We start from the raw sequence: 27,096 nt of genomic DNA on the forward strand, positions 1-27,096 counted from the left end.
GAGGGGGATGGTTTTTATCACCAGCAAATACCCCTGTGTTAACATTCCAGCTGCAAGGTACCTGTGGAAAAAGAAAGGTGTGCCCACAACACAATGCCAGCTTGGAACTCCACCTTGCCCATGGTCACAAGCAGTCCCAGCCCCTCCAGGTGGAGGCAGGGCACAGGGAGAACAGCCTGCCCTCACCTGCAGCTCTGCTTCTCCTCAGCTGGCAAAACTTTTGTAGAGTTTACCGTGGCTAATGCACTGAGGCCTTCAGGTTTAATCCTACTGAAGGCTTTTCTTGTATTACAGCAGCACTGGGCAATGCTCACTTGCCCCAGTCAGGGCAGCAGCACAGAGTAAGAGACAGGCTGTGTGCCAAAGAGCTTCCCACAGGGAATGGGCAGGACTGGCATTGTGCAGGGGGAAGGACAAGACCACAAAATCAGCAAAAGGTACTCCCACCACTCCTTTGCATGCACTTCCTCAGCCAGCTAAGTTAGAGACTTGTCTTCATCCAGAGGTAAAAGGCAGAGTCACCTTCAAAAGGCAACTCAGACCATTAAAGTAGGATCCTGCTCCTAATGGCCTTCTGGAGATCTGCTCAGCTATGCCCAAAGCTGGCAATTGGAGTCCAGGATTATCCAGATGGGACTTCACCGAGTCACCGTGGGAGCAACAAACCCTGTGGGATTGGAGCCTTTGGCCACTGTTTGAGCCACTCTTCTTCCTTGCCAGAACCAAAGCAGCCAAGCCAAGGAGCTCCTCTGTAAATGCAGCAAGAGCACTGGTGTGTTCCCGTGTTCCAGGTGGCTCCCAGCAGAGTCCCTGGGCAGGGCAACAGCAGTTATGAGTTCAAATCAGCAAGAATCCTGCTAAAGAGTTACTTAACAAGGCACAGCCACAGCAAACAACACCCCCTTCAGTAAAATCCTCCCCAGCCTCCACCTGCCTACCTTCCAGCCCAGCAGTGACTGCAGTTTCACGAGCTCATACAGGCAAAGGTAAAAAGGAGCAGAAATGTACCACGTCTATGACTTTTGGGGAAATACTCTGCAGTGTCTGTGGCTGCCTGTAATAGATTGAGCTGTCAGAGGCCATGAGAGAGAGAAGGACTGCAGAGAGTGCAGCAGGAAGGTTGGAATAGCAGAAAACCAGGCTAGAGCAAGATGTTAGTGAGGGAAACCAAAGACAACATAGAAAGTTAAAAAAGAAGGGACAAAGCATGGCATCAAATGATCACTATATTGGGAGACAAATGCTAAGAGTGCTTTCAAAGATTCCTATGCACTATAGTTGGCATCTCAACAGGTGATAGGAAGGAAGCTGCTAAGTGGAAAATTAGTTGGAGAGTGGGAAGGTGGGACTTCAATGCCTAAAGCAAAGGCCTGGGTGCTGTCAGCACAGTAGCTGAGGGCTTTCTGTGATCTACATCTCACATAACCTGCAGAATTAATTCCCTTTACGACTCATTTCATGCCCACAGATGGTATTTGGTGTGGTCCTTAAATGAACTTCACTTCTTAAACACGAGTGAATCCAAAAATGGAAGATTTAAGACCAGTGTCCTGGATAGAAAAACCTGCAAGAAAGATCAGATTGTCTGTACCTGCCAGCCAACATCCCTACATCAAACTTCTGAAAGACAGTGAATGCACCTGAAAAAGTTCAAAAGTAGTAAAAGTCTTGTTTCATCTCTTACTATACTTTTCAAGCATATTCCTCTGAGCATCACCAGTACAAGAAGACTTGACACACAGATATTCAAAGGCCTGTAGCACTTAAACTGGATTGAATTCAAAGGGAGGGAAATTTTGAATCACAGAATCACAGACTATTCTGAGTTGGAAGGACCCACAAGGATCATCGAGTCCAACTCTTAAGTCAATGGTCCACAGAGGGTATTGAACCCATGACCTTGGCATTATTACAACTAAGTTTTAACCAACTGAGCTCATCTCAGGGTCAATTTTGATGCCTCAGTGCTTCCTGGGACTCTGGGAGCGAGGGCTCATTGGCTTAATTGGGAATTGAGGATCATTAGCAAGAGTTTGCTCAGCACCTGGGAGGACAAAGAGCAGAGTCTGGACAATAAAGACCAAGTTTCTTCCCCCTGAAGGCACAGCCAGAGCTGTCAGGGCTCCTGTGGCAGTGCTGGGATGAGCCTGGAAGGTGATGCTCTCATCAGAACCTCTCATGGGGACACTCACACCTGCTGCAATAGTTCCATCCTTCTCTGGCCACCTAGAACTGGTTTCATTCAGAAACTCAGAAGGTTTTTAACGATGTGCATCCAGAAGACTGAAATTATGGTCTAATTAAAATCTAATCCAAGTAGGGTATTACTGTAGCTTAAAGAACCTGGACAAGCCAAGGATGTGGCCTCCTTTTTGTTCCTTTTTTCCTGATTAATAACTTCAATAAGATGGCTTATAAAAGCTTGCCATTTCCTTTCCATTTTAACAGCTCTTCCTTCTGAACAAAACCCCACTCTCAGGAAAAAGGCTTTCTCTTCCCCACATTCCTATGCACTATAGTTGGCATCTCAACAGGTGATAGGAAGGAAGCTGCTAAGTGGAAAATTAGTTGGAGAGTGGGAAGGTGGGACTTCAATGCCTAAAGCAAAGGCCTGGGTGCTGTCAGCACAGTAGCTGAGGGTTTTCTGTGATCTACATCTCACATAACCTGCAGAATTAATTCCCTTTACGACTCATTTCATGCCCACAGATGGTATTTGGTGTGGTCCTTAAATGAACTTCACTTCTTAAACACTAGTGAATCCAAAAATGGAAGATTTAAGACCAGTGTCCTGAATAGAAAACCCTGCAAGAAAGATCAGATTGTCTGTACCTGCCAGCCAACATCCCTACATCAAACTTCTGAAAGACAGTGAATGCACCTGAAAAAGTTCAAAAGTAGTAAAAGTCTTGTTTCATCTCTTACTATACTTTTCAAGCATATTCCTCTGAGCATCACCAGTACAAGAAGACTTGACACACAGATATTCAAAGGCCTGTAGCACTTAAACTGGATTGAATTCAAAGGGAGGGAAATTTTGAATCACAGAATCACAGACTATTCTGAGTTGGAAGGGACCCACAAGGATCATCGAGTCCAACTCTTAAGTCAATGGTCCACAGAGGGTATTGAACCCATGACCTTGGCATTATTACAACTAAGTTTTAACCAACTGAGCTCATCTCAGGGTCAATTTTGATGCCTCAGTGCTTCCTGGGACTCTGGGAGCGAGGGCTCATTGGCTTAATTGGGAATTGAGGATCATCAGCAAGAGTTTGTTCAGCACCTGGGAGGACAAAGAGCAGAGTCTGGACAATAAAGACCAAGTTTCTTCCCCCTGAAGGCACAGCCAGAGCTGTCAGGGCTCCTGTGGCAGTGCTGGGATGAGCCTGGAAGGTGATGCTCTCATCAGAACCTCTCATGGGGACACTCACACCTGCTGCAATAGTTCCATCCTTCTCTGGCCACCTAGAACTGGTTTCATTCAGAAACTCAGAAGGTTTTTAACGATGTGCATCCAGAAGACTGAGATTATGGTCTAATTAAAATCTAATCCAAGTAGGGTATTACTGTAGCTTAAAGAACCTGGACAAGCCAAGGATGTGGCCTCCTTTTTGTTCCTTTTTCCCTGATTAATAACTTCAATAAGATGGCTCATAAAAGCTTGCCATTTCCTTTCCATTTGAACAGCTCTTCCTCCTGAACAAAACCCCACTCTCGGGTAAAAGGCTTTCTCTTCCCCACAGCAGCACTGGGGTACTCCACACAAAGAAGCACCTAGCAGTTTAGTTCACATTTTTTAATAACATGGCACAATTTACATTACACAAGTCTTGGCTGATGAGGAAACATGCTGAAGACTGAGAGCCGCTTCACTTTGCTTTTCACATAGGATCTAGAAAGGACTTTATTACATACAGGATAAACAGCAAAAAGGTTTGTATATAACAATCTCTTTACAATACTGAAAGCTACCACTACGGTTCCAGTGTACATATCCTTCAGGGTTGGGATTTTTTTGTCATTTTTTTCCTTTTGTTCGTTAAAAAAAAAAAAAAAAAAAAAAGAAAAAAGAAAAAAAAAGAAAAAAAAAAAGAAACCACCTCACAACATCTGGAGTTCACAAAATCTGAAGCTCACAACTAAACCTTCAGTTGACTACTAAAATAGAGCTCTGATCATTAGAAACAACTGTCTGTAGTTAACTTTTTTCTTTTTTTTTTCTCCTTTTTTTTTGCCAAAACAGGGTAACAACTTCAGATAGCACTTTAATACACTAGAAGACCAATGGAACTAATTTTATTTCATACATATATTTTACAGTCCAGTAGACAAGATATTGAATTCTCTCTGATAAAGTCATATTCTCTCCAAATATTTAGACAAGAAACTTAACACATTATAAAAAAGTGTGTTATGAAAAGACAAGATTTCAGAAGATTGATGCATATTTTTAAAAAGGACCGTGTTCTTCACGTCATTTCATGGCTTCTGTGATTAGGGAACAACAAGGCTGGCCTGTTAACTCTTCACAGACTTTATTACCAACTGAAATACAATGAATTGCATTATGAAATCTGCAATGGAGTTCATTAATTAAACACTGATCCACAGTGAAAACACATCCATCATTTAGAAAAGTATTCCTGGAGGATTTGTTTCAATGTAGCTAAAAAACACTTGACACAAAAAAAAAGCAGTGTGTGTGTAGAGATAAAAAATGACACTCTGGCAATAAAACCAGACATGAATGGCTATAAGCAGGTGTTCTTCCAAAAAAGAAACTGGACGTGTTAAGTGACGAAAGTTCTGGAAAATATCCAGCATTTTGATTCTTCCTGTTTAACCCAGATGAGTGTGAGTGCAAACCAGTTTGCCATGACTTCAGTAGCAGTGATGACAGAGCCCTGCCCCTGCCCCAGGGGCTCACACAGACAACTACACCTCTGCAGGGGCTGTTTCCTCATCAAAACAGGCAAGAGAAAAAGGCTTCGGTTAGAAATGAACTTGTTCAGGGAAAATATGACTTTAGTTATGTTGTGTGTTGAAAAGGCTCCTTTGAGTTATAAAGGCTTTTGTGAAAAGCCTTGAATTCATTGCATAGTTGAAGGGGTTTAGCTGTCTATAACAATATATGTAACACAGCATAAGCAGACTGTGTTGATCAATATTAAGGTTGCAAATAGCACAGTTTAAGAAGTATTAATGTATTATTGTTACTTAATTTTATCTATTTACATTTGTACAAAGTAAAGCTTTCATCTTACCCTTTTTGCATATATGAACCATTAACCCATGAAGCAATCTTTTTACATAAATATCTACAATTGACTTCATTTCTGGTCTGAAAGAGCTTTGCAGGGTTGACATCGGTGGTGGTTTGTTTCTAGTCAAATCACTCAGATTGCTGTCTTGTCCTTCAGTTCAAATTTTGAAAATTTTCAGCTAGAAATAAAATAGAGTAGGAGACACGAGGAACAGTATGGACTTGGCTAAAAGATCTGGAAAATTTCAACATATAATATACAAAAAAAACCATTTCAAAATCTTTGCACTCAGGTCTATACATATTGTACAGTGGGTCACCTCCCCAGTCTGTAGCAACGACTAGTAAGAAAGTCTTTGTGGTTTATATTACAACGGGTCTGTCCCTCTTTCTCTGGTTTTCCTTGAGTCTCACTCTGCTTATCGAGCCTCAATGTCCTTGAGGGTGTGAGAGGGAGGCCTCTCTCTCATCTCTGCGGACAGAGGGGTAGTCCTTCGGGGAGAGCCGGGCCGAGGTCCCAGGGTGGAGATGAGCGGCGGGGGCGCGCTGAGAGCGGCCGTGGGCGGCGTTTTGTTGAGGAGGCCGTTCTGGTGCGCCGTGGGGGGGCTCACCCGGGGGTAGTGCATGCTGGGCAGCCCCGGGGCGAGGATGCCGGGGTGGGGCAGGTGCCCGTCCAGGGCGGGGTGCACCGAGTGCAGCCGCGCGTGCTCGTAGTCCTCGCGCAGCAGGTGCAGCCGCTCCCGCTCGTCCAGGGCCGCGCCCCGCTCGTGCTCGCGCCGAGGGTCCACGGACAGCGGGTGGTGGTGGTGGTGGTGGTGGTTGTAGTCGTGAGGTTCCCGGTCCCTGAAGGACCTGTCTGCTTCGTACAGTCTCGGCGTCGACAGGCGGTGAAGGGGGTCGTTCCTCAGCAAAAAGTCTCTGCCCAGGGGGTCTCTGCGGTGAATGTCCAGCTCTCGGTACGGATCTCTCAAGGGATCTCGCATTGGATCCCAGTGGAAAGAAGGATAGGGGAAACGTTCTCCACCGGGAATTGGGCTAATTCCCATAAAAGGGGTCATCATGCGAGTCCTGTCCAGGCCACTGATGCTGTTCATGTGATGTATTCCAGTTACACCTACAGTCATGGGCATAGACACTAGAGGACTTGGATGGACGTTGGATGTAGATATAGGTGGTGGCTGATCAGATGACCGATGAGTCTGAGGTCCCTCAGGCTGAACATCATGGTCTTCCTTTCGCTCCTCCTTCACTTTGACTTCGTTGCTTTTCTTGGGATTCTCGTACGCCGGCTCGTTCTTCCTCTCGGCCTCGCGGTTTGAGGTGCTGTTGGGCCTGGTGCTCTCCACCACGGGGGGCCTGGCATAGGGGGAAGGAACCCTGGGCATCTGCTTAGACTCTTCCACCACTCGGCTTTCATGGCTCAGGCCTTCTTTCTCCGAAATGTAGTTGTCCTTCACCTTGTGCTCTTCAACATTGATTTCCTTCCGAGCTTCGGAGTGATCCCTCTCTCGTTCTTTGGGTTTCTCTTTCTCCCGAGCCTCGGGGTTCAGGTGGCTCCGGATCTGCTCGTTGGAGCTGCGGTTATGGCCGAGGGAGGTTACTGGATGGATTGGGGCTGGCGAAGGATGGCTGGAGTGTCTTTTCTCAATGCTCTCCCTACAAGAAAGAGAAGTGTGAAAATGAAGGCATGAGAAGCTCTGCAAAGAAAACAAAGCACTGGGGTGTCTGTCTGGCTCTCTCCTGGTGGCTTTGCAGTGAGTTGGTAACGTGCACCCTTAAATGCACTGTGCCTTTGGCACACCCAGAACACCACAACATCCCATCTCTAGACTGCACCTGTTCTATTCTCTCATCCCAGCAAAGATCTCCAAAGCTGCTTTGTGAATGATCTGGTTGAGATCTCAAACACTGAAGGCCACAGAAAGCTCCCATGGGAATCTGGCTCTAGGACATGTATTTCTAAGAAAATGGCCTTAAATGTTTGCAAAGAGAGAGAAAAGTAAAAATATATTCATTTCATCCAAAAAAGTGAGGCAATCAAATCCAAATTACATGGCTAATAGTGTTCTACCTGCTTCTTCTATTAAGAATACATTTGGGAAAATAGATGACCTGTTTTTCAACTGATTTTTAAAAACATTTGTAGACCTCTATAATTTCTCTCCTCTATTCTCTTCAAATATGTAGCTTTTCAATGTATTTCTCACAATTCAATTTACTTCTTTGAACTGAAAACAAAAGCCTCTGAAGAAACCAGCTCTGCTGGTGACAACCCAACCCTCTGAACAGGTGGACAGTTCCCCAAGTGTGCAGTGCCCTCAGTGCCAGTGCTTTAATAGAGCTGGCCATGGTGCACAGATGGTGTGCCAGCATCTCCCTCTGCCTGTGATTCAGACCAGCTCTGCAAACCCCACCTCTGGGGTTACCTGCTCTTCAGATGACCAACCCTTTCCATTTCTAAGGTAGGGACAGGGCCAGTGCTAGGAAGTCTCAAAATACTCTGAATTCATCCCATCTTTCAAACCTGTTTATGGAGCACAAAGATGAGGGAATTGTTGTCTGGTGGTGGACAAAAACCTAAGGATGGGAAGGGGTTCCATACCAATTATTTTCAGGCAGCAGTTTTGACTGGGAATTGTTATGGGCCATGCTAAGTGAAAGAGCTTTCCTATTTAAAACTAAAATTCATAAGGTCAATCTGATCCCTCAGTTCCAATTATTTTAACCTCTGCCTAATTTCAGTTGATCTCCAGGTTGGGCTCTCCCCATAGAGACAACTCCAGATTCTCAGTGTAGGACAAGTGCTGTTTGCTGAGCATGGAAATGCTGTTCCTTGCAGGATGATGGACAACGTGTTGGTAAAGGCAAAAATTACTATGGCCATAAACTAAAACACAAGAAGTTCCACCTCAGCATGAGGAAGAACTTCTTTCCACTGAGGGTGGCAGAGCACTGGAACAGCTGCCCAGGGAGGTCTCTCAGGGGACAAAACCCACCTGGACACATTTCTGTCACCTGCTCCAGGTGACTCTGCCTAAAGGGGCTGGACTGGATGATCTCCAGAAGGCCCTCCCAACCCTAAGGATTCTGTGATTCTAGGAGAAGTGAGGGGTAAGCAGTGAGGCATCTGAAGTCCCCACCAGCTCCAGCTTGTGTGGTTTCTCTTTGGGTGGTGCAGTCTCTGCTGGGCAAGGTGTACCCTGACCATGCTGGGGTGAGGACAGCAGGGTGACATCACTCTGGACGAGATCAGCAGGACTGGCTGCCTGAAGGGCATCTCAGGAGGAGAAAGGACACTGTCTCCTTCACCTACCCAGTTTCTGTTACCTTTTGCTGCTGAGCTGAACTGTCTAAGATTTCTGCCTTCAGGTACTTTTGGATGGTGAAACTTTGAGAAGGAAACTCTCATTATTACAATTCAGCAGGTGCATCTTTTGCTGTGTCTGGGCTGGATTGTTGAGACTGTCATTTTATGGACCATGTCTGAGAGACCTCTGGAGGTCCAGAATGTGACTGTTAGAAAACATTTGGAAGATGGAGCATCTGAAACCAGAACTGCCTGCTCTGCCCTGTCCAACAATGAACTCCTTGGTATCAGGTTGTGCCCTGACTGACTGTGGCCTAAACAGTCTGGAAATCCCATCCTGGCTCCAATTACCCTCCTCCTGCTCTCCACCAAGAGTTGAGGCATTGGATTCAACAGCTTCCAGATTCTGAAACAGGGAGACCAAGTCAAGGTACTCCAATGAAGAATTCTCAGTTTGGAGACTCAATTCCTTTACTTTGCTGGGAAAACAGTGGCTTGTGTGCCCTGCAGTCTTGTATTTATTTAGCTCATGGGAATAGTTCAGAGGACACCCTGAATTGTTTTATTTCACTTGGAAAGCCCATTGAGTCATTTTGCTGATATTTAATCAATTTGCCATGTAATTGATATATTTTAAATGACTCAGAAAATGTAAGAGGAAATAACAGGCACTTTCTGTAATTAAAGAAAAATACATGTGCAACCAAAATAACATATTCCTTTGCCAGTTGCATCCTATTCAATGACAGTGTTGGTATCATCTCAAGTGCCTATTGATCCCACAGCTCATTTAAGTGAACTTCATGTAGTCCAGTGGTCAGAGAAGGAAAATATTTTTTATCCTCAGATTCATCAAGGGCTCCTTAGGCTAAAAATGTGGGAACAGCTCTAAGCCACTGACTCCACAAAGAAACTTAAGGTCATGTTCTCCAGTGAAGTTATTACTATTAAGAGAAGTTTGGAGGCTGTTTGCTACACTGAAAAATACTGAATTTCTAATGCTGAGGACTTGACCTCATTTTATGTTTAGAAAAAGATCAATAGAGTCTTGGTTGCTTATATTTTTTTAATGCTCTAGGACTATATAGGCTTAAATGTCATTACTAGACTGGAAGTGCTCCCTGACATCTTTTCAACAAAACACCACTGAGAAGGAACAGATCCCATTTTTCACATCAGCTATTTTTACTGGGTTTCTTCCTAATGCTGAGTTGGAATAAGAGTAAAAAATAACAAAACAACAACAAAAAAACCCCATCCATAACTGCAGACAATGACAGAATCATAGAATACCCTGAGCTGGAAGGGACCCACAAGGTTGCAGTGCCAGCCCCAGCCAGCTCTGTGCCCAGGAGAGGTTCACAGAGGCAGTTCCATGTTGTCTGCTCTGTGTTGGAGGGTTTACCTGCCCTCAGTCTGGCTGGGAAGGAGTCGTGCTACACAGGCCAGAGAGCTCATCCCAGAGGAGAGACCTCCTGCATCCCCCAGCTCATCCCAGAGGAGAGACCTCCTGCACCCCACAGCTCATCCCAGAGGAGTGACCTCCTGCACCCCACAGCTCATCCCAGAGGAGTGACCTCCTGCACCCCACAGCTCATCCCAGAGGAGTGACCTCCTGCATCCCACAGCTCATCCCAGAGGAGAGACCTCCTGCATCCCACAGCTCGTCCCAGAGGAGTGACCTCCTGCACCCCACAGCTCATCCCAGAGGAGTGACCTCCTGCACCCCACACTGACACTGCTCTTAGTGGGGCAGAGCCAAGCCCAGAGACACCTTTGAGATACCTCCTACTGAAGGCAGGAGGAATTGAGATCAATGCCTTTGGCTTCATGGCCCATTCTGGGGCTGGTAAACTTAGACCCTTGATGACAGGATGATTCTGAGGTTAAATGATACCCCTGGGTGGGATTCCCAGTTCTTCCTGTTTGAGCAAATTAGCTTAAAATGGAGAACAAAACTGGGCCCTGAACTAGAAAGCAGAGCTGCATCCCCTCCCCACTGGGCACCACTGAATGTTACAGAAGAGGCAGGAGAGGCTCCCAGACTCCTCCAGACCTTCCCTACACAGGGAACACAACTCCAGGAAGGGATTCCCAGCACCTTCCCAAGCAGGCAACAGAGTGAACATGCTGCAAAAAGTACAGCTCTGCAAACCCCCCCAGCAGGATGCACAGCAGCACCAGATGGGCAAAACCAGCACTGCACTCCACTGGAAGCCAGAACTGTGCACAAGGATGAGGAATGAATGATGCTTTACTGGGAAGCTCTCAAATTATTATGGTATGGAGTTCAGGCAATGCCAAAGCAGTTGCAAGGAATGTGTTTTGGAAGGGCATTTTCTTCAGCAGGAACATGTCATAAGGGAACAACAAAACAGCAACTGAAATCATCACATAACTACAGACCACCCAAATCATTAGTAACTCAAATGCTTTGCCATTCAAGCCAGTAAAGTTACTCACATGCTTCAGCATTTTGCAGGACAGAATCCCCAATTTGTAACAGCAATTTCTTTTGAAGCATTAACACCAGACATGAAAATAATGAAGCTATGCTACCAAACAGAAAATATTCCAAATGGAAAATGTAGGTGAAAAGATCTGTAGTTTGACTTGCTTTTACAACAACACAGCAAAGCTCTTACATCTATTTTTAGAATATCTAATGTGTTAGCATAACTTCTTTTAGAAAAGGCTACTAACGTTTATATTTGGGTTAGTGACAGAGGAGTCAGAAAAGCACATCTCCTAAATATTCTTTTATGTTAAAAAATTAGAAACAAATAGCCATTATGTAGCAAACTCAACAGGAAAGCCATCAAGCCACAACTGAAAAAAGCTGAAATCAGCCTCTCTACATTTTTCAAGGAAGGCATGACACTTGCTGAATGGCAAATTCTTATAATTTGGTACTTCATTGTTAAGAGGAATTGTTACTGCATTAAGTGCATAATGGGAACAGTCCTGACAAAAAAAATATGACCAGGTTTTACTTTCCATTAACCCTTCCCAGCCTGGACATGTTTGTGTGCAAGTCCATGTCAACCACTGCAGAGGAACTGTGCTGGAAGGTGTGGAACAGCAGTGCATGTGGGGGGGCTTTTTGGAGGGGGTGAAGGTGCATTTCATGACCTGAATGCTCTGAGCCTTCCTGTGGCATTGGCACACGACACCCCCTGTGCATCTGAGTGTTGTCACCTCACACCCTGATCACTGTCCCTCTGCTCAGGCTGCTTTTGAGGAGGGAGGAGGCGTCACTTGTTTCGCAGACAAGGTCCAATTTACAAAGTGATTAAGTATTTGAAGGTGCAGATACGTGTCTGATGGACTTCAGAAGGCTTTTTTCCCATCCTGTCAGGCACTATCTACACGTTGAATCTTCAAGAGGCCCATGACAACGTGACCCAAAGGTAACAGAGTGGGTGGGTCTGGTTCTATTCCCCCTTGGCACTGCCTGAACTCTGCTCAGCAGAGTTCCTCTGGAGGGAGTGCAGTGCAAGTGGGAAGAGAGGCAGCTGAGCTGTCACCCTGCACCTTGTGCCACACCACGTGTCCCAGGCAGTGCCAGTGGCAGCTCCAGGCGTGCCCCATGCCAAGCTCTGGGTTGCCAATGTGCCAGGCTGGGAAGGGTTAAAAGCGGAACGGAGCCCCAAGCTTCGAACTAGACAATTCTTGGAAGTTCTTTCGTACCTTTCTTTGTCATCTTTACTAACAGATGAGTCTCGTTTATCTACATCTCTATCTCTGTCATGAGCTGCAGCAGATGAACTGCGCTCCAGCTCTCCTGGCTTCAGCCAGGGCGGAGGGGTCGGGAACGAAGGAGGAGTTCGGTGCAGTCGGTTCCAGGGCTCGTGAGGGTTGCTAAAGCTCTGCATACTGGGGCCATCCTTGTGGCCGAACATTGAGTTGGGTGCTGAAATGGTGAAGTGGAAAACAAAAAGGTTTAAGAAAAAGGTATGCTCTAGTGAAGGTACTTACCAAAACAACTTTTACAGCACACTCAGAGTTAAAATGAATACATATTATTGGGAGCTGGAAAAGGAAAGGAGATTAACAGAGATTCATTAGAGGGTCTCGTTCCTAAAAAATGGGCAGGCATCTGTGACAGCTCTTTTAATTGGAAAGGGGAATGCTGTGGATAAAACTGATAGGGGATGAAGGAGGAAGATCAAAGTGGCAATGGTCATTACTCCAAATATTTTGGAGACATCAGGAAATGTCCATTATATGCACTATAAAGAATGGAACTTGTTGTATTTGATCCTGAGCCAAAACAAAATAATACGTGACCAAAATCATGCCAGGTTTGAAGTATGGAGAAAGAGAGTGAGTTTTAAAAGGATGATCTTTTGTGACTGGCCAAATCCAGAGAAATGTTGATGATCCTGGGCTAATAAATGCAGGTCAGTGATCTTTTCCAGGCACATGGCCTGGATTACTGATGAGAAAGGAAAAAAAATAATGGTTCCCTCCACAGCTGGGGATGCTGCACACATTAACTACTTCTGAACATGCAACACCCAGGGCCAATTTCACAAACACTCAGAGGTTCTGCATTTTTACATTTTTTAAAATAAACAATGCCATGGTCACATTTAGCACCACGTTGAACCCAAACCATGAAGTAATTAATAAAAAACAATTTACTGATGAGTGCAAAAGGTCGCCTTCCAAATTGCCACCTCTTGGTGGCACGTGGTGTAATCAACTGGTAAAAGAGGCAGCAAACAGCCCCCCTGAGTCCATATGCTGCATGTCCCAGCAAGAGAAGGTGCAAAGCAAAGGTACTCACTGACTGTGGGGTTGCCGAGCCCCCCGAAGGCGTTGCTGCCCACGGCGGTGAGGCCGCTGAAGGACGCGGGGCGGTTGAAGGGCTCTGCAAACCAACACAAACAGCTCAGCTCCCTGCAGTGCCAACTCTGACACAGCACTGTGTGTTACCCCTCTGCCCCCCACTGCTGTGCCCAGCAGTGCTGGCACATGGTCCTCCCACAGCATAGCTCTCACTGGGTTTGTTCCTGGGAGAGTCTACCAGAAAACATGTAGGTTTGTTCCTGGGAGAGTCTACCAGAAAACACGTGGGTTTGTTTCTGGAAGAGTCCACCAGAAAACACATGGGTTTGTTCCTGGGAGAGTCTACCAGAAAACATGTAGGTTTGTTTCTGAAAGAGTCCACCAGAAAACACATGGGTTTGTTCCTGGGAGAGTCTACCAGAAAACATGTAGGTTTGTTTCTGAAAGAGTCCACCAGAAAACACATGGGTTTGTTCCTGGGAGAGTCCACCAGAAAACATGTAGGTTTGTTTCTGGGAGAGTCTACCAGAAAACATGTAGGTTTGTTCCTGGAAGAGTCCACCAGAAAACATGTAGGTTTGTTCCTGGGAGAGTCTACCAGAAAACATGTAGGTTTGTTTCTGAAAGAGTCCACCAGAAAACACATGGGTTTGTTCCTGGGAGAGTCTACCAGAAAACACATGGGTTTGTTCCTGGGAGAGTCTACCAGAAAACATGTAGGTTTGTTTCTGGAAGAGTCCACCAGAAAACACATGGGTTTGTTCCTGGGAGAGTCCACCAGAAAAATCTCCTCTTCAGAGAAAACCTCATGGCACTCCATCTAAAACCTGCAAACATCTCCATTTTTGCTTCCTTTTATTCCCTTCCAGTTCAATTCCATGGTCTTCCTCAGGAAACCTCCCTTGCTAGGAAGACTATTATTAACTCTGGCAAGTGTGCTCCAGGCACCCTCAGGCCATGTCTCCTAAACCAGAGCCAGGATATAAATAAAATCTCCCATCACACTGATCTGTCGTGCTGGCCTGACCATTCTGTAACTCCCTTGGTATTTATTGCTAATCCTACATGAAAAACTAGTGTGGACTGAAAATGCTGGAACAATTCTGTTAACAGTTAATGCAGATATGCTGTAGGAAAGTCATGTGAAGCAAGTTCTCCCTTTGTTTGGAGCAGTGTAACAGTTTTGATGAAGCCACTTCTGATAAATAACAGCACAGAGAGAAGGAAGCCCAAAGGCAGCACTTTCTGTAGGCAGCAGAGTTCAAAAGGACAAACCTGCTTTACCAGTTTGGTGACCCTTCCAAATCCTGCCATTTTCCAAATAAAATGCCAGTTTTGAGTCTCTTGATCTTGGATGCTCCTCCCATAAGGAGCAGAGACCACCTTATCACAACAGCAGGAAGTTACAAGGGAAATAACAACCTCTGGTAACTTGGGTGATTCTGGTTATAAATGTGTATTCACCAATTTTCACTAAAATTGAGGCCAGATCACAAGACTTTAAGGATTTATTTTCCACTCACTCTAACAGAAAAACAGACATCTAAGTAGGAGTTAGTAGAGGAAACACCTCTATGATCCAAAGCCTTGACTTTAAGGCATTTTTTGAGTGGTTCTAACTCCAGTGAAGCCCAACCAGCCCTGTCACTCCTCTCCCCTAACACCCAGACTGCTTCCAGAACTATTTCAGCTACAGAAGGATTTCAAACCATGCTGTCAGTGACACTGTTCTGTGTATTTGGAATTAAATTAAATGAAATTAAATGGCTGAAAGGTGCAATTTGGAAAGGTTAAGCAGGATACTGCACACAGGCAATCTGGAGTGGTCTCTGGGTGGTTTTCACTGGTAGTAGCAGAGAGAACCTACCTAAGTGAGCAGCTGGGTTGAGGAAGTTGCTGTGGTGAGGTGGTGGGCCAAAAGGGGTGCCAGCTGGATGCCCCCCACCTGCCAAAACAAAGCAAAAGGGGTGAATTCCCTGCCAAAGCTCCCCCAGGGACTCTGGGCTTGGGCATCATTTCTGAAGTGGCTGCTCAGAGAGCCCAGACTGCTGTGCCCTGAGTGGGGGCTCACACTGGATCTCATGCAAACAGCAGCTGCTTTTCCCAACAGAAATTCCCAGGCAAAGGGGTGGGAGGGAATGAATGTTTCAGTGTGGAAAAAACCCAGAAAACACATGTGAAATTCAGCTTATTTCCAGCATCTCATCTCCATGATGCACCAGACATCACTCTGTGAAGAAACATTTCTCCATTTTACTGTCTCTAAATACCCACATCATTTCAGCAGGTTGGGCTTTTTTTTTTTTTATAAAACCTGCAGAATGACTTTTAAAATATTTATCAACAGAGTAGAATAACTCTAAAATATTTATCAAATAGACTAATAGCCCCTGGCATGTCTTGCAGAGGGTTCATAAGCCAAAGCATATGGGAAATTCATGGCAAGGATTAGCATTTTAATGAGCATGGAGCAAGGAGGGGACTCCCTCCTCAGGACTCACTGGCTGTGGAGAAGAGTGTCGAGGGCCGGGCCAGGTCGTGGGGGTGGTGGATGGCTCCAAACAGGCTGGGGCCTGGTGGCCTGCTCAGGAACTCTGGTTTCAGCCCAAAGTCCAGCTTGTGTGGGTCAGACTGCATCTGTTTCTGAAAAGGGAGAAACAGGATTTCATAGAATCACAGAATCAGCTGGGCTGGAAAAGACCTCTGAGATCATCAAGTCCAACCCTTGGTCCAACCCCCACTTTGATCACCAGATCATGGCACTCAGTGCCACGGCCAAGCTCAGTTTAAAAACCTCCAGGGATGGGGAATCCACCCCCTCTCTGGGCAGCCCATTCCAATCCCTGAGCACTCTCTCTGCAAAGAATTTTTTTCTGCTCTCCAACTTCAGTTTCCCCTGGCAGAGCTTGAGCCCATTGTGCCCCCCTTGTCCTATTGCTGAGTGCCTGGGAGAAGAGACCAACCCCCACCTGGCCAGAACTTCCCTTCAGGCAGTTCCAGACAGTGCTGAGGTCACCTCTGAGCCTCCTCTTCTCCAGGCTGAACACCCCCAGCTCCCTCAGCCTCTCCCCACAGCACTTGTGCAAGAGACTGTCCAAAAATGTAACAGCCAAAGGTCCTTTTCTGAATGCTGTGGGTGTGGCAGTTCATTCATACCAATGTTTTAACAGGAATATTACCTTTTGGGAGCCCAAGCTGCTGTCCTGGAAGGGACATTTAGGGCAAAGAGGGAAAAGCTCCTGCCTGTCTCCTGCAAATTCCTCCCATATTTTCCCATCTGTTCCCATCCACCCTCTGGGTGTTCAGCACAGACCTGCCTTCAACCACACCCTAAAGAGCTCTGAGGAGGCCTCAGACACTTGCTGAGCTGTAAGGATAGGTCTGTCTTATAATAATAAATGGAACTGTTAGTCTGGCCTGATGCCAGGTGGGCAGGTGTGTTGAAAGCTGGGAGCCAGCCCAAGCTGTGCCAGGCAGAGCTGCCCCTGTGCCAGGGGCCCCTTGGCCACACTGTGCCAGCACAGACCCGCCAACAGAACCTTGAACTGGGCTGTGAAGCTGCCACCAGAAGCACTGGATGCAGTGCAGCCTTCAGTGCCCCTTGGGCTGCAGTGAGGGGCTAAAGTGACCCAGAAATCTAAGGCAGTGCAGCCCCATTTTGGTGCTGACACTCCACATTCCAAGTGCTGCAGGTCCCCCTGTCTTTATTTACATGTGAGAGAACCAGCAGCCTCTCTTCTGCAAGATAACCCAGCTGAGGCTGCTGGATTGTGACTGGTAAGGGGGTGAGAAATGGGCTCTTCTTCGTGCCCCATCCTCATTTCAGGGGTGCCTGTTTCAGTAATTTTACAGAATGAAGGAAGAGCAAACCCAAATTGCCAACGAGCTGTGCTGCCAGAACTGCCCAAACACAGATTGCTGATTAACTGTGCAGGTCAGGAAGGATTTACCAGGGGCTGACACTGAACCAGGAGATCTGAACAGTAACTCTGGAGCAAGCTGTGCTTTAGAAATCAGGATTTAATGCTGTGCCAGCCCAGAGTGCAGACTATTACAATGAAATAAATATGCATATTAAAAAGTTATGTTCAAGTTAATGTGCATGTCTAGGAGCTGGTTTTTAAGTGCTACTAACATGTCTGTGTAGTTGGGAGAACAAGAAAGAATGAGAAAGGAAGAGAGGAAGAGAGGAAGGAAGGGAGAGAGGGAGGGAGGGAGGGAGGAAGGAAGGGAGGGAGGGAGGAAGGGAGGAAGGGAGGGAGAGAGGGAGGGAGGGAGGGAGGAAGGAAGGGAGGGAGGGAGGAAGGGAGGAAGGGAGGGAGAGAGGGAGGGAGGGAGGAAGGGAGGGAGGGAGGGAGGGAGGGAGGGAGGAAGGAAGGAAGGAAGGAAGGAAGGAAGGAAGGAAGGAAGGAAGGAAGGAAGGAAGGAAGGAAGGAAGGAAGGAAGGAAGGAAGGAAGGAAGGAAGGAAGGAAGGAAGGAAGGAAGGAAGGAAGGAAGGAAGGAAGGAAGGAAGGAAGGAAGGAAGGAAGGAAGGAAGGAAGGAAGGAAGGAAGGAAGGAAGGAAGGAAGGAAGGAAGGAAGGAAGGAAGGGAGGGAGGGAGGGAGGGAGGGAGGGAGGGAGGGAGGGAGGGAGGAAGAGAGGAAGAGAGGAAGAGAAAGAAAGAAGGAAAGAAAGAGAAAGAAAGAAAGAAAGAAAGAAAGAAAGAAAGAAAGAAAGAAAGAAAGAAAGAAAGAAAGAAAGAAAGAAAGAAAGAAAGAAAGAAAGAAAGAAAGAAAGAAAGAAAGAAAAGAAGAGAAACAAAGGCATTATCTGTGGTGGGAGATAAGGGCCTGCAAGAAAAGGATGGCCAAGTTAAGGTCATGTCTTCTAAGAAAGCAACACTGAAGTGCTTTAACAGTTAAAAGAAGTTCAGAAAAGACAAATGCCTGAGTTGAAGCCTGTGTGCCAGATTTTTATGCTGTGAACTCTTTTTATTCTTCTTTTTAACAACCAAGTTCTAAACCCCTGACAGGCATTACTCATTTCAGCCAAAGCTGGCTGAAGCTTTAATTGCAGCCATATGAACAGTGCTGTTCTAAATAATGAACAAATCCCTGCCTGAACAGCAACAGGAGTATCAGGGATGTGTTAGAAGATTTTTGAATGTGTTGGGTTACCTTAAAATAGCACCAGAAAACACAGTGAGATTTCTTTCCTCCCCAGCAGCTGCTCAGGAGAGCAACCCTTTGCTGACAGTCCTTACTAAAGCATTTCAAGGCCAGAAAACGTGTCACACCTTCACTGGTGCCCACTGAAATCAGTGTCAATGTCTGCACTGCTGTGAATTCGGGCCATAAGACATTTCCTACAAGAGGGAGGGCCAATTATGGAGCACAAATCCTCTCCTGAGCATTGGTCAGTCTGAGGAGGGGTGTAAATGTGCCCTGTGCAGCCCCAGCTTTGCCTGCAGAACTCCCCAGGTGGGCACAAAGGTCAGCCAGGTCTTCCTGCAGAGGCACAGGCAGACAAACAGCAAATTTTTCCTGAGCTCAGGAAGGTTGTGTTCTCAAGTTTCCCACCTTGCCTGCCCCTCCTGTGCCTGCTGTGACCCTCTGCAAGCAATTACCAGGCCAGGTTGTTCCAGAGCCTCCCACCCTTCCCAGGCAGGCTGGTGGCACTGCAGCAACCTGGAATCTCTGAGCACACCAGCTTCATTCCCTGCTCTGTGCTCAGGCAGCACCTTCAGTTGGGCAGAAGGAAAGGCACCTTCCCAGCAGTGGGTTAGAAGGAGAAATGGTCCTGTCTGAGCCTTCAGGCAGAGATTTGCCCCTCCGTGGTTCTGCTGAGGGAGGACCTGGTGTCCTGTCCCCCAGGGACACAACTCCCCTCACTGACTCCACACCACACCTCAGTTTTTGACTGAGCTGAGGCAGTGAAACACATTTCTCAATTATTCTTGAAATTATCATCATGCACAGCCTCAAGAAGCCAAATAACATCCTTTCCTGTGCTTCTGAGCTTTATTCCTGTTTTTATTTTTTCTTTTACATGCAAGGTAGAAAAGGATTAGGTAAAAGAAATGGCAGCATGAAAATGGAATTTACTGTGAGTTATAAATACAGTGGTCTGACCTCTCTCTGAATATCAAATCAAGGAAGATTCAAAGGACATAGACAGCATGGGAATAATAATTTCATTTCAAGAAAATACCTTTTCAATAAAATAAAAAAGAAGGACATATAATTCTCTAGGTCTATAATCTTGTCTTTTTTGATAATGGGAAGATGAATGAAGATCACTAGCAGGGGAAACATAAGGAAGCAGAGAAGAGAGATCTGTCTACTGCAGCAAATTAACCTGTCAGCCTTGTTTAAAAGGGTTATTTTTAAACTCTATTAGCTGCAGGTTTTGGTAGCTGTTCAACATCTTCATATTCTTATGGCAATACTTTATCCAACTCAATTCACACCCAGACAGCAAAGTGCTGTGGGTTCCCTGGCAATTTTAGTTTCTAACACAAGTTATTGACTCCTCAAGTACAAGCAGAGAAGAACAACCTCTCCTGACTTAGTGAAAAACTTCAGGAGCAACACAGGATTTTTCAGTGATAAGTACAATGAAAATACTACAAAGGGAAAGAAACTTTTACAGAGTCCCTGGTGCAGTGAAAAGACAGTTACAGTGAGATTGGAAACACCCTTGGAATGGAAACACCACGTTATTACATGAATAAATTGTTTTTCTCTGCCAATGGCCTTACCCCTGAAGCCTCAAAGCTTCAAAAATAACAAAGGAAATATTTCCATCCCTTAACTTCCAGTGCAGTGAGACAGTGTCTGATAACACACCACCACCTGAGGGGCTGTGTCTGCCTGAGCAGCCTGGACACCTCCAGGGCCAACCTCCAGCCAGGAGATGAAGGGAAACTGATGGGCCCTGGTGCAGCCTCACTGGGTAAAGCCCCCTAAGCACAGAAGAAATCTTCCTGTGCCCTCTCCTGACACGAGGGATGGGATGCACACGTGTCCTCAGCCCCAAACAGAAGCACTGCAGTAGCTCACAGACACACCCACTCAGCTCTTCCCAGCTCCAGACTGGTGGTTATGGCCCAAGATCTGATGTCCTGCCTCTGAGGCATCCCAGACACTCCACAGGGACTCCACCTTGAGGTTTTCATTCCCATACACCAACTCTCTGAAAGGGAGGGTTATGCTGGAATGCTGTGCATGGTTCCTCTAACAGGGCATTGGCCATGGCATGGAACTGCTCAGTGAGTGCCAGACCCTCCCTCTCACAGGCTGGCACTGTGCCCTTCGTCCCCCAGCACTGTCCCCCAGCACTGACCTTGACTTTCTGTTGGTGGTGGTAGATCTGCCAGGCGATGTGCACGTGCATGGCACACCACTTCCCAGGCTTCTGCAGAAACAAAAGGCAGGAGTCAGCCACTTGCACAGCCCATCCTGGTTCTCAAACCATTACCAACCCTTAACCCAGACTGGTTTGGTCCAGGGGATCCCCACACCAAGACAACTGAAAGCAAAGGGTTTCCCTCCAGTGCTTTCCCTCCCCATCCTCTTGGGAAACCAGAAATGCAAATTCTTTGTCCCTTGCTGAGAAGTTTATCTGGATATCCAGGAATGCTCCTGTTTTCCACACTCCTGTAAATCCTCTGAAGCCACTGGCTGGAGTTCTCCCAACTGCACACTGAGCTCATTCCCAAGACTGGCATTTCCACCAAAAGAGGAAAATTAAAGCTGTTTAAAAGGTCACTCCAGTTTTCAAAACTAATCTAATCCCTCATGTAACTGCTGGTCTGTACCTCCAAAACTTTAGCTCACAAGTGTACTGAAAACACTGGAGGTCACTCAATGCACTCTGTTTGGGAGGGTCTTTGCATCCTCCTTGTCACCACAGGGAGGAGAAGGAGGGAAGAACCAGAGTGTTTGTTACATTTCCTTGTTGATTTTGAATTTCATTTCCAGCACAGCTGGAAACTGTCTGGAAAAGACTCACTGAGAATACACTTTTCCCAAATTTGTCTTTTTGGGGTCTGTAGTTAACCACACAACAAATACTTCCTGCAGATTTAAAATTACTGCAGGAATACATGAGCTACTTGTAAATTAAATGTTTCACAAACTATGGCTCGTGGTCCACCTTCTATTTCTAGGTGAGTATTGACCATTAATTAAATCACACAAAAATCTAAACCCCATCTCACACACAAACTCCCCTAAACTCAGGCCTTTTGCTACTTTTGCTGTGCCAGTGACTTGGTTTGTTCAATGGAAATCTAGATCTCCTTCTTGAATACACTGAAAAATTAACAAAAAACCCTTTGGGGTGACAGAGATCTTTAGATTCTTATTTCTAAAATATTTTGTGTTTGAAGTGGACTGTCTGTCTACACTGGACAGGGTGGGATGTACCACTGAAAACACCCAGTAAATAATAAAAAGCCAAATCCTTGAGTGTGCAGAGAACTGACAGGGGATCACTGCTGGGATTTGGCTCAGGAGATGACAGAAGGATTATCACAATTTAAACTCAAGTATTCACATGAGGAGCTGCATGAGAAGAGCAAAACTTCCAACTTGGAAGGTGTGCATTGTCCTTGAGGGATCCCAGGCTGCAGGCCTGGCCATGCTGCCCCCAAAGGTGGTGTAAAGCACCCCCCAGATGGCCCAGGGCACCCCAGAGCTGCAATCCCTCTGCTCCAGCCCTGGGGGACTGAGCTGAGCTCGACAAACTCAGCACAAGAAGGTTTCTTACCCTCAACATGGGCCTGAAGGGATCTGTCAACTGTGGAGAAGAAATGACAGCTTGGTTACATGCCTGTCACTCAAACAATTGCTCTAATTAACAAATCTGTATTGCTTCATTAAGAGACAAAATTAAAACGCTGTAATTTTACTTTCAAATGAAGCCCTTTTGGATAATAATTAGCCCTTGGCCCCCGTGCCCAACCACGGCCCTCCCCTCAGGGTGGCACCTGGGGGTTGGCAACAACCACCCCAGGGCTCACCCAGAGCCCTCTGCCCTCTGGCATCACCATCCAGCTGCTGATTTAATGCTCCCAAAATGCTGGTTGCCTGTGCTGCAGAAAGCACAGAGCTGTGCTCTGGGCAAACTTCTGTTCCCATCTCTCATGCCAAGGCTGGAGGGCAGGGAGGGCCCTTTTCCACAGGCTTGACCCCAAGGCTTGGGGTGGAAGGGGCTGGGATGGGGTGGCAGCCCCTGCCCACCAGAGTGAGCCCATCCCATCCCCAGCCATGGCATGAGGTCCTTGCCTTGTGCCTCCCAACAGCCAGCACTGACTGACTGCCCGAGGGGTTTTCTGCCACAAGTGGGCTTTGCTTTACTTATTTTTCACAGATGTTGGTAAACAGGGGCTGCATCAAAAGCTCATTTTCTTGTTACTATTTTTTATGTGGCCTGTGGGGGTTTTTAAAAAGTCGATTATTTTCTTAGTCTCATTTTTTTCCTCATATTTCATCAATTAAGGCTGGAAAATAAATTCCATTTATTGGGTATTGCTCATTTGGTTTGGATTTTCTGCTTTGAAACGCAGCCCTAAAGGAGATTTATAGGTGCAAAAGGTACTCAGCAGACACAGTGATGGCACAATGCATCATCTTGAAACAATCGAAACTCGAGTTGAAAGGGAACATAAAGCTAAATGACTTCATGATGGGAGGCTCCCGTTATCTCTGCAATTAGATACACAAACAAAAACGGGGCTCCTTTTGGTGTAAAGCCCCACCAGAGCACCAACTGCAAGCAAATTAAAGTGCTGGAAGTTGGCCCAACCCAACCCCAACAGCTCTGCTGCACTTTAAAGTGAAGCCACAGCACGACATGGAATTGCAGGGAAAGCTCCTGGTTGCTGCTGTCAGGGGGTTCTGCTGGAAATGGGTCTGTGTGATGTTTCTCACTGCAATCCGTGCCCAGGAATCCACACACACACCCCCACGGGCAGAGAACAGAGAGCAAGGAATGCTGTTCACACCCACTGAACTCAGGGATCCAGAGGCACCGAGTGATCAATAAAGTGCATCCCTATCTCAGTGGTGCAATCAATGCTACACTAACCCAGGGAATAACTGCCATTACCCACATTAGAAACAATTACAGAGCACAAACACAAATCTTGGAGAGGTTTGTACAATCCTACACTCAATTGGGCTTTTACTCCTTCACCCCCGGGGCTGTGGGGGCAGAGCTGCCAGCAAGGAGGGAGCTCTGCCCTTGCACAGCATCTGCTTGGAACTGTTCCCATACACCTTCTCTAGCCCTGAAACAGCTCAGACAGCTTTATTTTAGGATGTTAATTTGGACACACTGAAGGTGGCAGCTCTAGCACTCAGGTTTTCAGAAGGAAGGGATTTATTTGAGAAAAATAAAACAGTTTTTACAGACCCGTGGATCTTTCTGGAGAAGGGTATGTGGGACTGTCCCAGGTCTGGCTGCAACATCAATAGGATTGGAAGTCTAGAAACACCACAGGGAAAGAGGATTGATGAGTGACACAAGCAACAGAATGTGAAGAATAACAGGAATCATTATCACTGTGTAAGCAATGGAGACCAACTTTCTAAAGGGGAAAGGAGAACCATCCCAGTTTGCTTGGTAATATATCTATTATCATCTCAACTTCCAAACTTCCATTGTGCACCAACTTCCCATTACTTTAATCCAGAACAATGAGGGAACAGTGACTGTTGACACTGGAAACTCCTTCTCACTCCCTGCCCAGGGGCCTCAACTCCATCCCCAGAACTGCCACCACATGGAGTCCAAGGAAAAGTAACATCCAGTTGAAAAAAAATGACAGCTTTCCCCATGATTTGCATGCAAATAGTTAATAAAACAAAACGCAGCTTTGTGGAGGGAAAAAAACCCCAAAACAAAAAAAAATCAACCCAACCCCCTCCCTCCATTTAGACAGAGCTTCTTCCTATGTTAAAATGAAGAAAATAGAAATCAGCTCCAGCATAACTAACAATTAAGTACCAGAGTTGTTAACAGGCTGATTACCATACAGACGAAGAATCCCACTAATGAACTGCAATTTACATATTCAGTCATTAGAGTGGATGGGCCAATTTAAGGAGAAAGGTGTCTCCTCTGCAGAAATTGCAGTCCTGATTCCAGCCTTCAGCTGCAAAGGGTACAGACTGTGATTTCCTCCCACTGATAAATAAAGAGTGACTCCAGGAAAACAAAAGAAACCCCCCTGAACTCCTGACATTTCTCTCTCCCAGCTCTCACATGTGAGAGCTAAATCAGTGTTCTGCAGCTAATTATGGAAATGAGTAAACAATGATGATCACCATTTCTTAAAGTCCTGATTATTACATGACCTTTCATTAATGCACAGTATCTCAGAACTAATTATATTGCTTCTGAAGTGAACTATGCCATTATATGTATAATTTTTTTTAAAAAAACATGTTTGTAGATGTATCTGAAATGAATGAGAAATAACTTCTCTTTGTGGTAAATTTGGAAAAAGCCAATTGTGCCTTGTGGAATTAGGCTGTAAGTCAGAGCTAACTGGTCCAGAATGTGACCCACATCCTAACCCTGTCCCTGGCCTGGTCACAGGGGGGGTGTGAGCAGGACCAGGGAATTCCTGCCTTACCTTGGGCTGGAAAGCTCCTTGCAGTGATCCAAAGGGGCCAGTGGGAGGAATCATGGGAGGAATCCCTGATACAGCTGGAGGGTAGGAGTGAAACAGCTGCAACAGAGAGAGAAGAACATCAGTGCCAGCCCAGGGCACAGCCTGAGCAACACGGGGCAAACATTCCTGTGGAACACCAGCAAAATGGGACATGGGGAAAGCTGAGAAGCATCCAAGTGATCCCCTTGCAACAATGTTAGTCAGAGCAGTCGATGAGATGTTCACAGATGTCATGATGTTTAGAGCTTAAAAGCAGTTCCAAACTCAGGCAGCCACAACCTGTCCCTGCATTAGCCCAGCAGAGCGGGAGACACACCTCTGTTCCTTCCATTATTAATTTTTAAATTGGAGTGAGGTTTTAAGTGGTTTCAGTCTGTGAGAAAGGCAGAATCCTGAGTTGAACAAAACTCAGAAATCTGCTGTTTAAGAGGAAAAAACCCTTACGAGTTCGAGGATATTGTATCATTAAAACTCCATTAGTACCTTGGGATTTTAATGGTATCTGTAGGAAATGAGGAAAATATGCCCAATTCTTACTTCATTAGCCTGCCTGAGAGGATATCCTGCCACATCTAATATTAGCAGGCAGACAATCAGATTTGTAAAAATTAGTATTTAAACAAACTGGTAAGGCAGAACCCTCCAAAAATGGAGGGTAATTTTGTATAGGGAGAGACTGCTGAGCACAAACCCACTGCCCTCAGTGCCCCCTGTTGTGTTTGAAGGGAATTCAGGAAAAAAACACAAAGGGCTGCCCTGTACTAGTGCAGACTCATCCAAGGGGAACAAGAGACTTTGGACAAGGGCTTGGAGTGACAGGACAAGGGGAATGGCTTCCCACTGCCAGAGGGCAGGGTTAGGTGGGATATTGAGAAGGAATCCTTGGCTGGGAGGGTGGGCAGGCCCTGGCACAGGTGGGCAGAGAAGCTGTGGCTGCTCCACCCCTGGAAGTGCCCAAGGCCAGGTTGGACAGGGCTTGGAGCAACCTGGGCTGGTGGAAGGTGTCCCTGCCCATGGCAGGGTGGAATGAGATGAGTTTTAAGGTCCCTTCCAACCCAGACCACTGTGGGATAAGGCAGAACATCCCAGTCTGATCCTGTCTCTGTGCCATGGCTGGGAACCTTTGCCTCGTTGCTATAACAGATTAACTTGCCCAATTCCATGCAAATTCTGGGATTACACCCCAAACTGCTTTCTGGTAGGAGCTGATACCCAAAGCACCACACTCCAAACACCCTGTCCCTGTGAAAGCCCTGGATCTAAGGGGATGGCTGCCACCTCCCCTGGCACTGCCCCCAGGAACCCACCCGGGCTCTCCGGCCGAGCCAACCCCCTGAACTGGGCTGGTCACAGCCAAGAGACTGTCTGCTACTTTTAAGATCAAAAAAATGAGTTAATGGCCAGTTGAACAGAAGCAGGACTGGGCAAAGTCAAAGACTGGCCAGGAGGGTCTGTCACCCATCCCAGAGTGAATTGTGTCACAAAGTTTTGATGGATTTGGTGCCAGGCACACACGTCTGCTTTTCTTCACCCTTTTTCCTTCCACCAGCTTATCTTGCAAGGTCATTTATCCATATTATATTCACTGAACACTGAGAAAATATTTCAGTATTTCAGAGGTATCAGAAGGTTTTCTCAGTTTCAGAGCATGGTATCAAACCTCTGTTCATAACGTTGCTGCTGTTGTTTGTAATTCTATTTAATTTGGACCTGCCCCATCCAGTGGTGCAGAAAACATTTTGAGATTTAGCTGATGGTGAACTGTAGGCATTTGAGGAATCATTAAGAGACACTTGTCCTCATTTACAATAACTTTTAATGAGTAAAATGTGCTTTAAATCCTCCAGTGTCTTCTGCATTTAATTCTCTGTGTAATGGATTAATTCTAAATGATGGAGAAAGACGTAATACTTTGAATTCTATTGGCTATAACTAATAATGAGGAATTCTTTCCTTAGGGTTTTATAACAACTGGTAAATTAATTAAGAGTGACCTTTCCTCAAGGGCAGAATTATTAATGAAATATAAATACTATATCTCCATGATCTCTTTGTATCAGTTCAA

General features: G+C 46.0%; 1 protein-coding gene across 1 annotated transcript in view; it reads right to left on the bottom strand.

Annotated features, from left to right (window-relative positions):
- Positions 1-3,889: 3,889 nt before the first annotated feature.
- The window catches only part of AUTS2 (activator of transcription and developmental regulator AUTS2), a 573,438-nt gene continuing 550,231 nt past the window's right edge, over positions 3,890-27,096 (bottom strand). The window contains exons 10-18 of the mRNA XM_071575035.1: positions 24,993-25,088; positions 23,768-23,839; positions 22,121-22,150; positions 20,693-20,764; positions 15,869-16,010; positions 15,235-15,312; positions 13,366-13,449; positions 12,264-12,486; positions 3,890-6,922 (exon numbers count right to left, since the gene is read on the bottom strand). Of these exons, the coding sequence (XP_071431136.1) occupies positions 5,686-6,922; positions 12,264-12,486; positions 13,366-13,449; positions 15,235-15,312; positions 15,869-16,010; positions 20,693-20,764; positions 22,121-22,150; positions 23,768-23,839; positions 24,993-25,088 (2,034 nt within the window). The 3' untranslated portion in view covers positions 3,890-5,685. The remainder of the gene's footprint in view (positions 6,923-12,263; positions 12,487-13,365; positions 13,450-15,234; positions 15,313-15,868; positions 16,011-20,692; positions 20,765-22,120; positions 22,151-23,767; positions 23,840-24,992; positions 25,089-27,096) is intronic.

This window comes from Pithys albifrons, chromosome 21 (genome assembly GCF_047495875.1).
Source record: "Pithys albifrons albifrons isolate INPA30051 chromosome 21, PitAlb_v1, whole genome shotgun sequence".
NCBI lineage: Eukaryota > Metazoa > Chordata > Aves > Passeriformes > Thamnophilidae > Pithys > Pithys albifrons.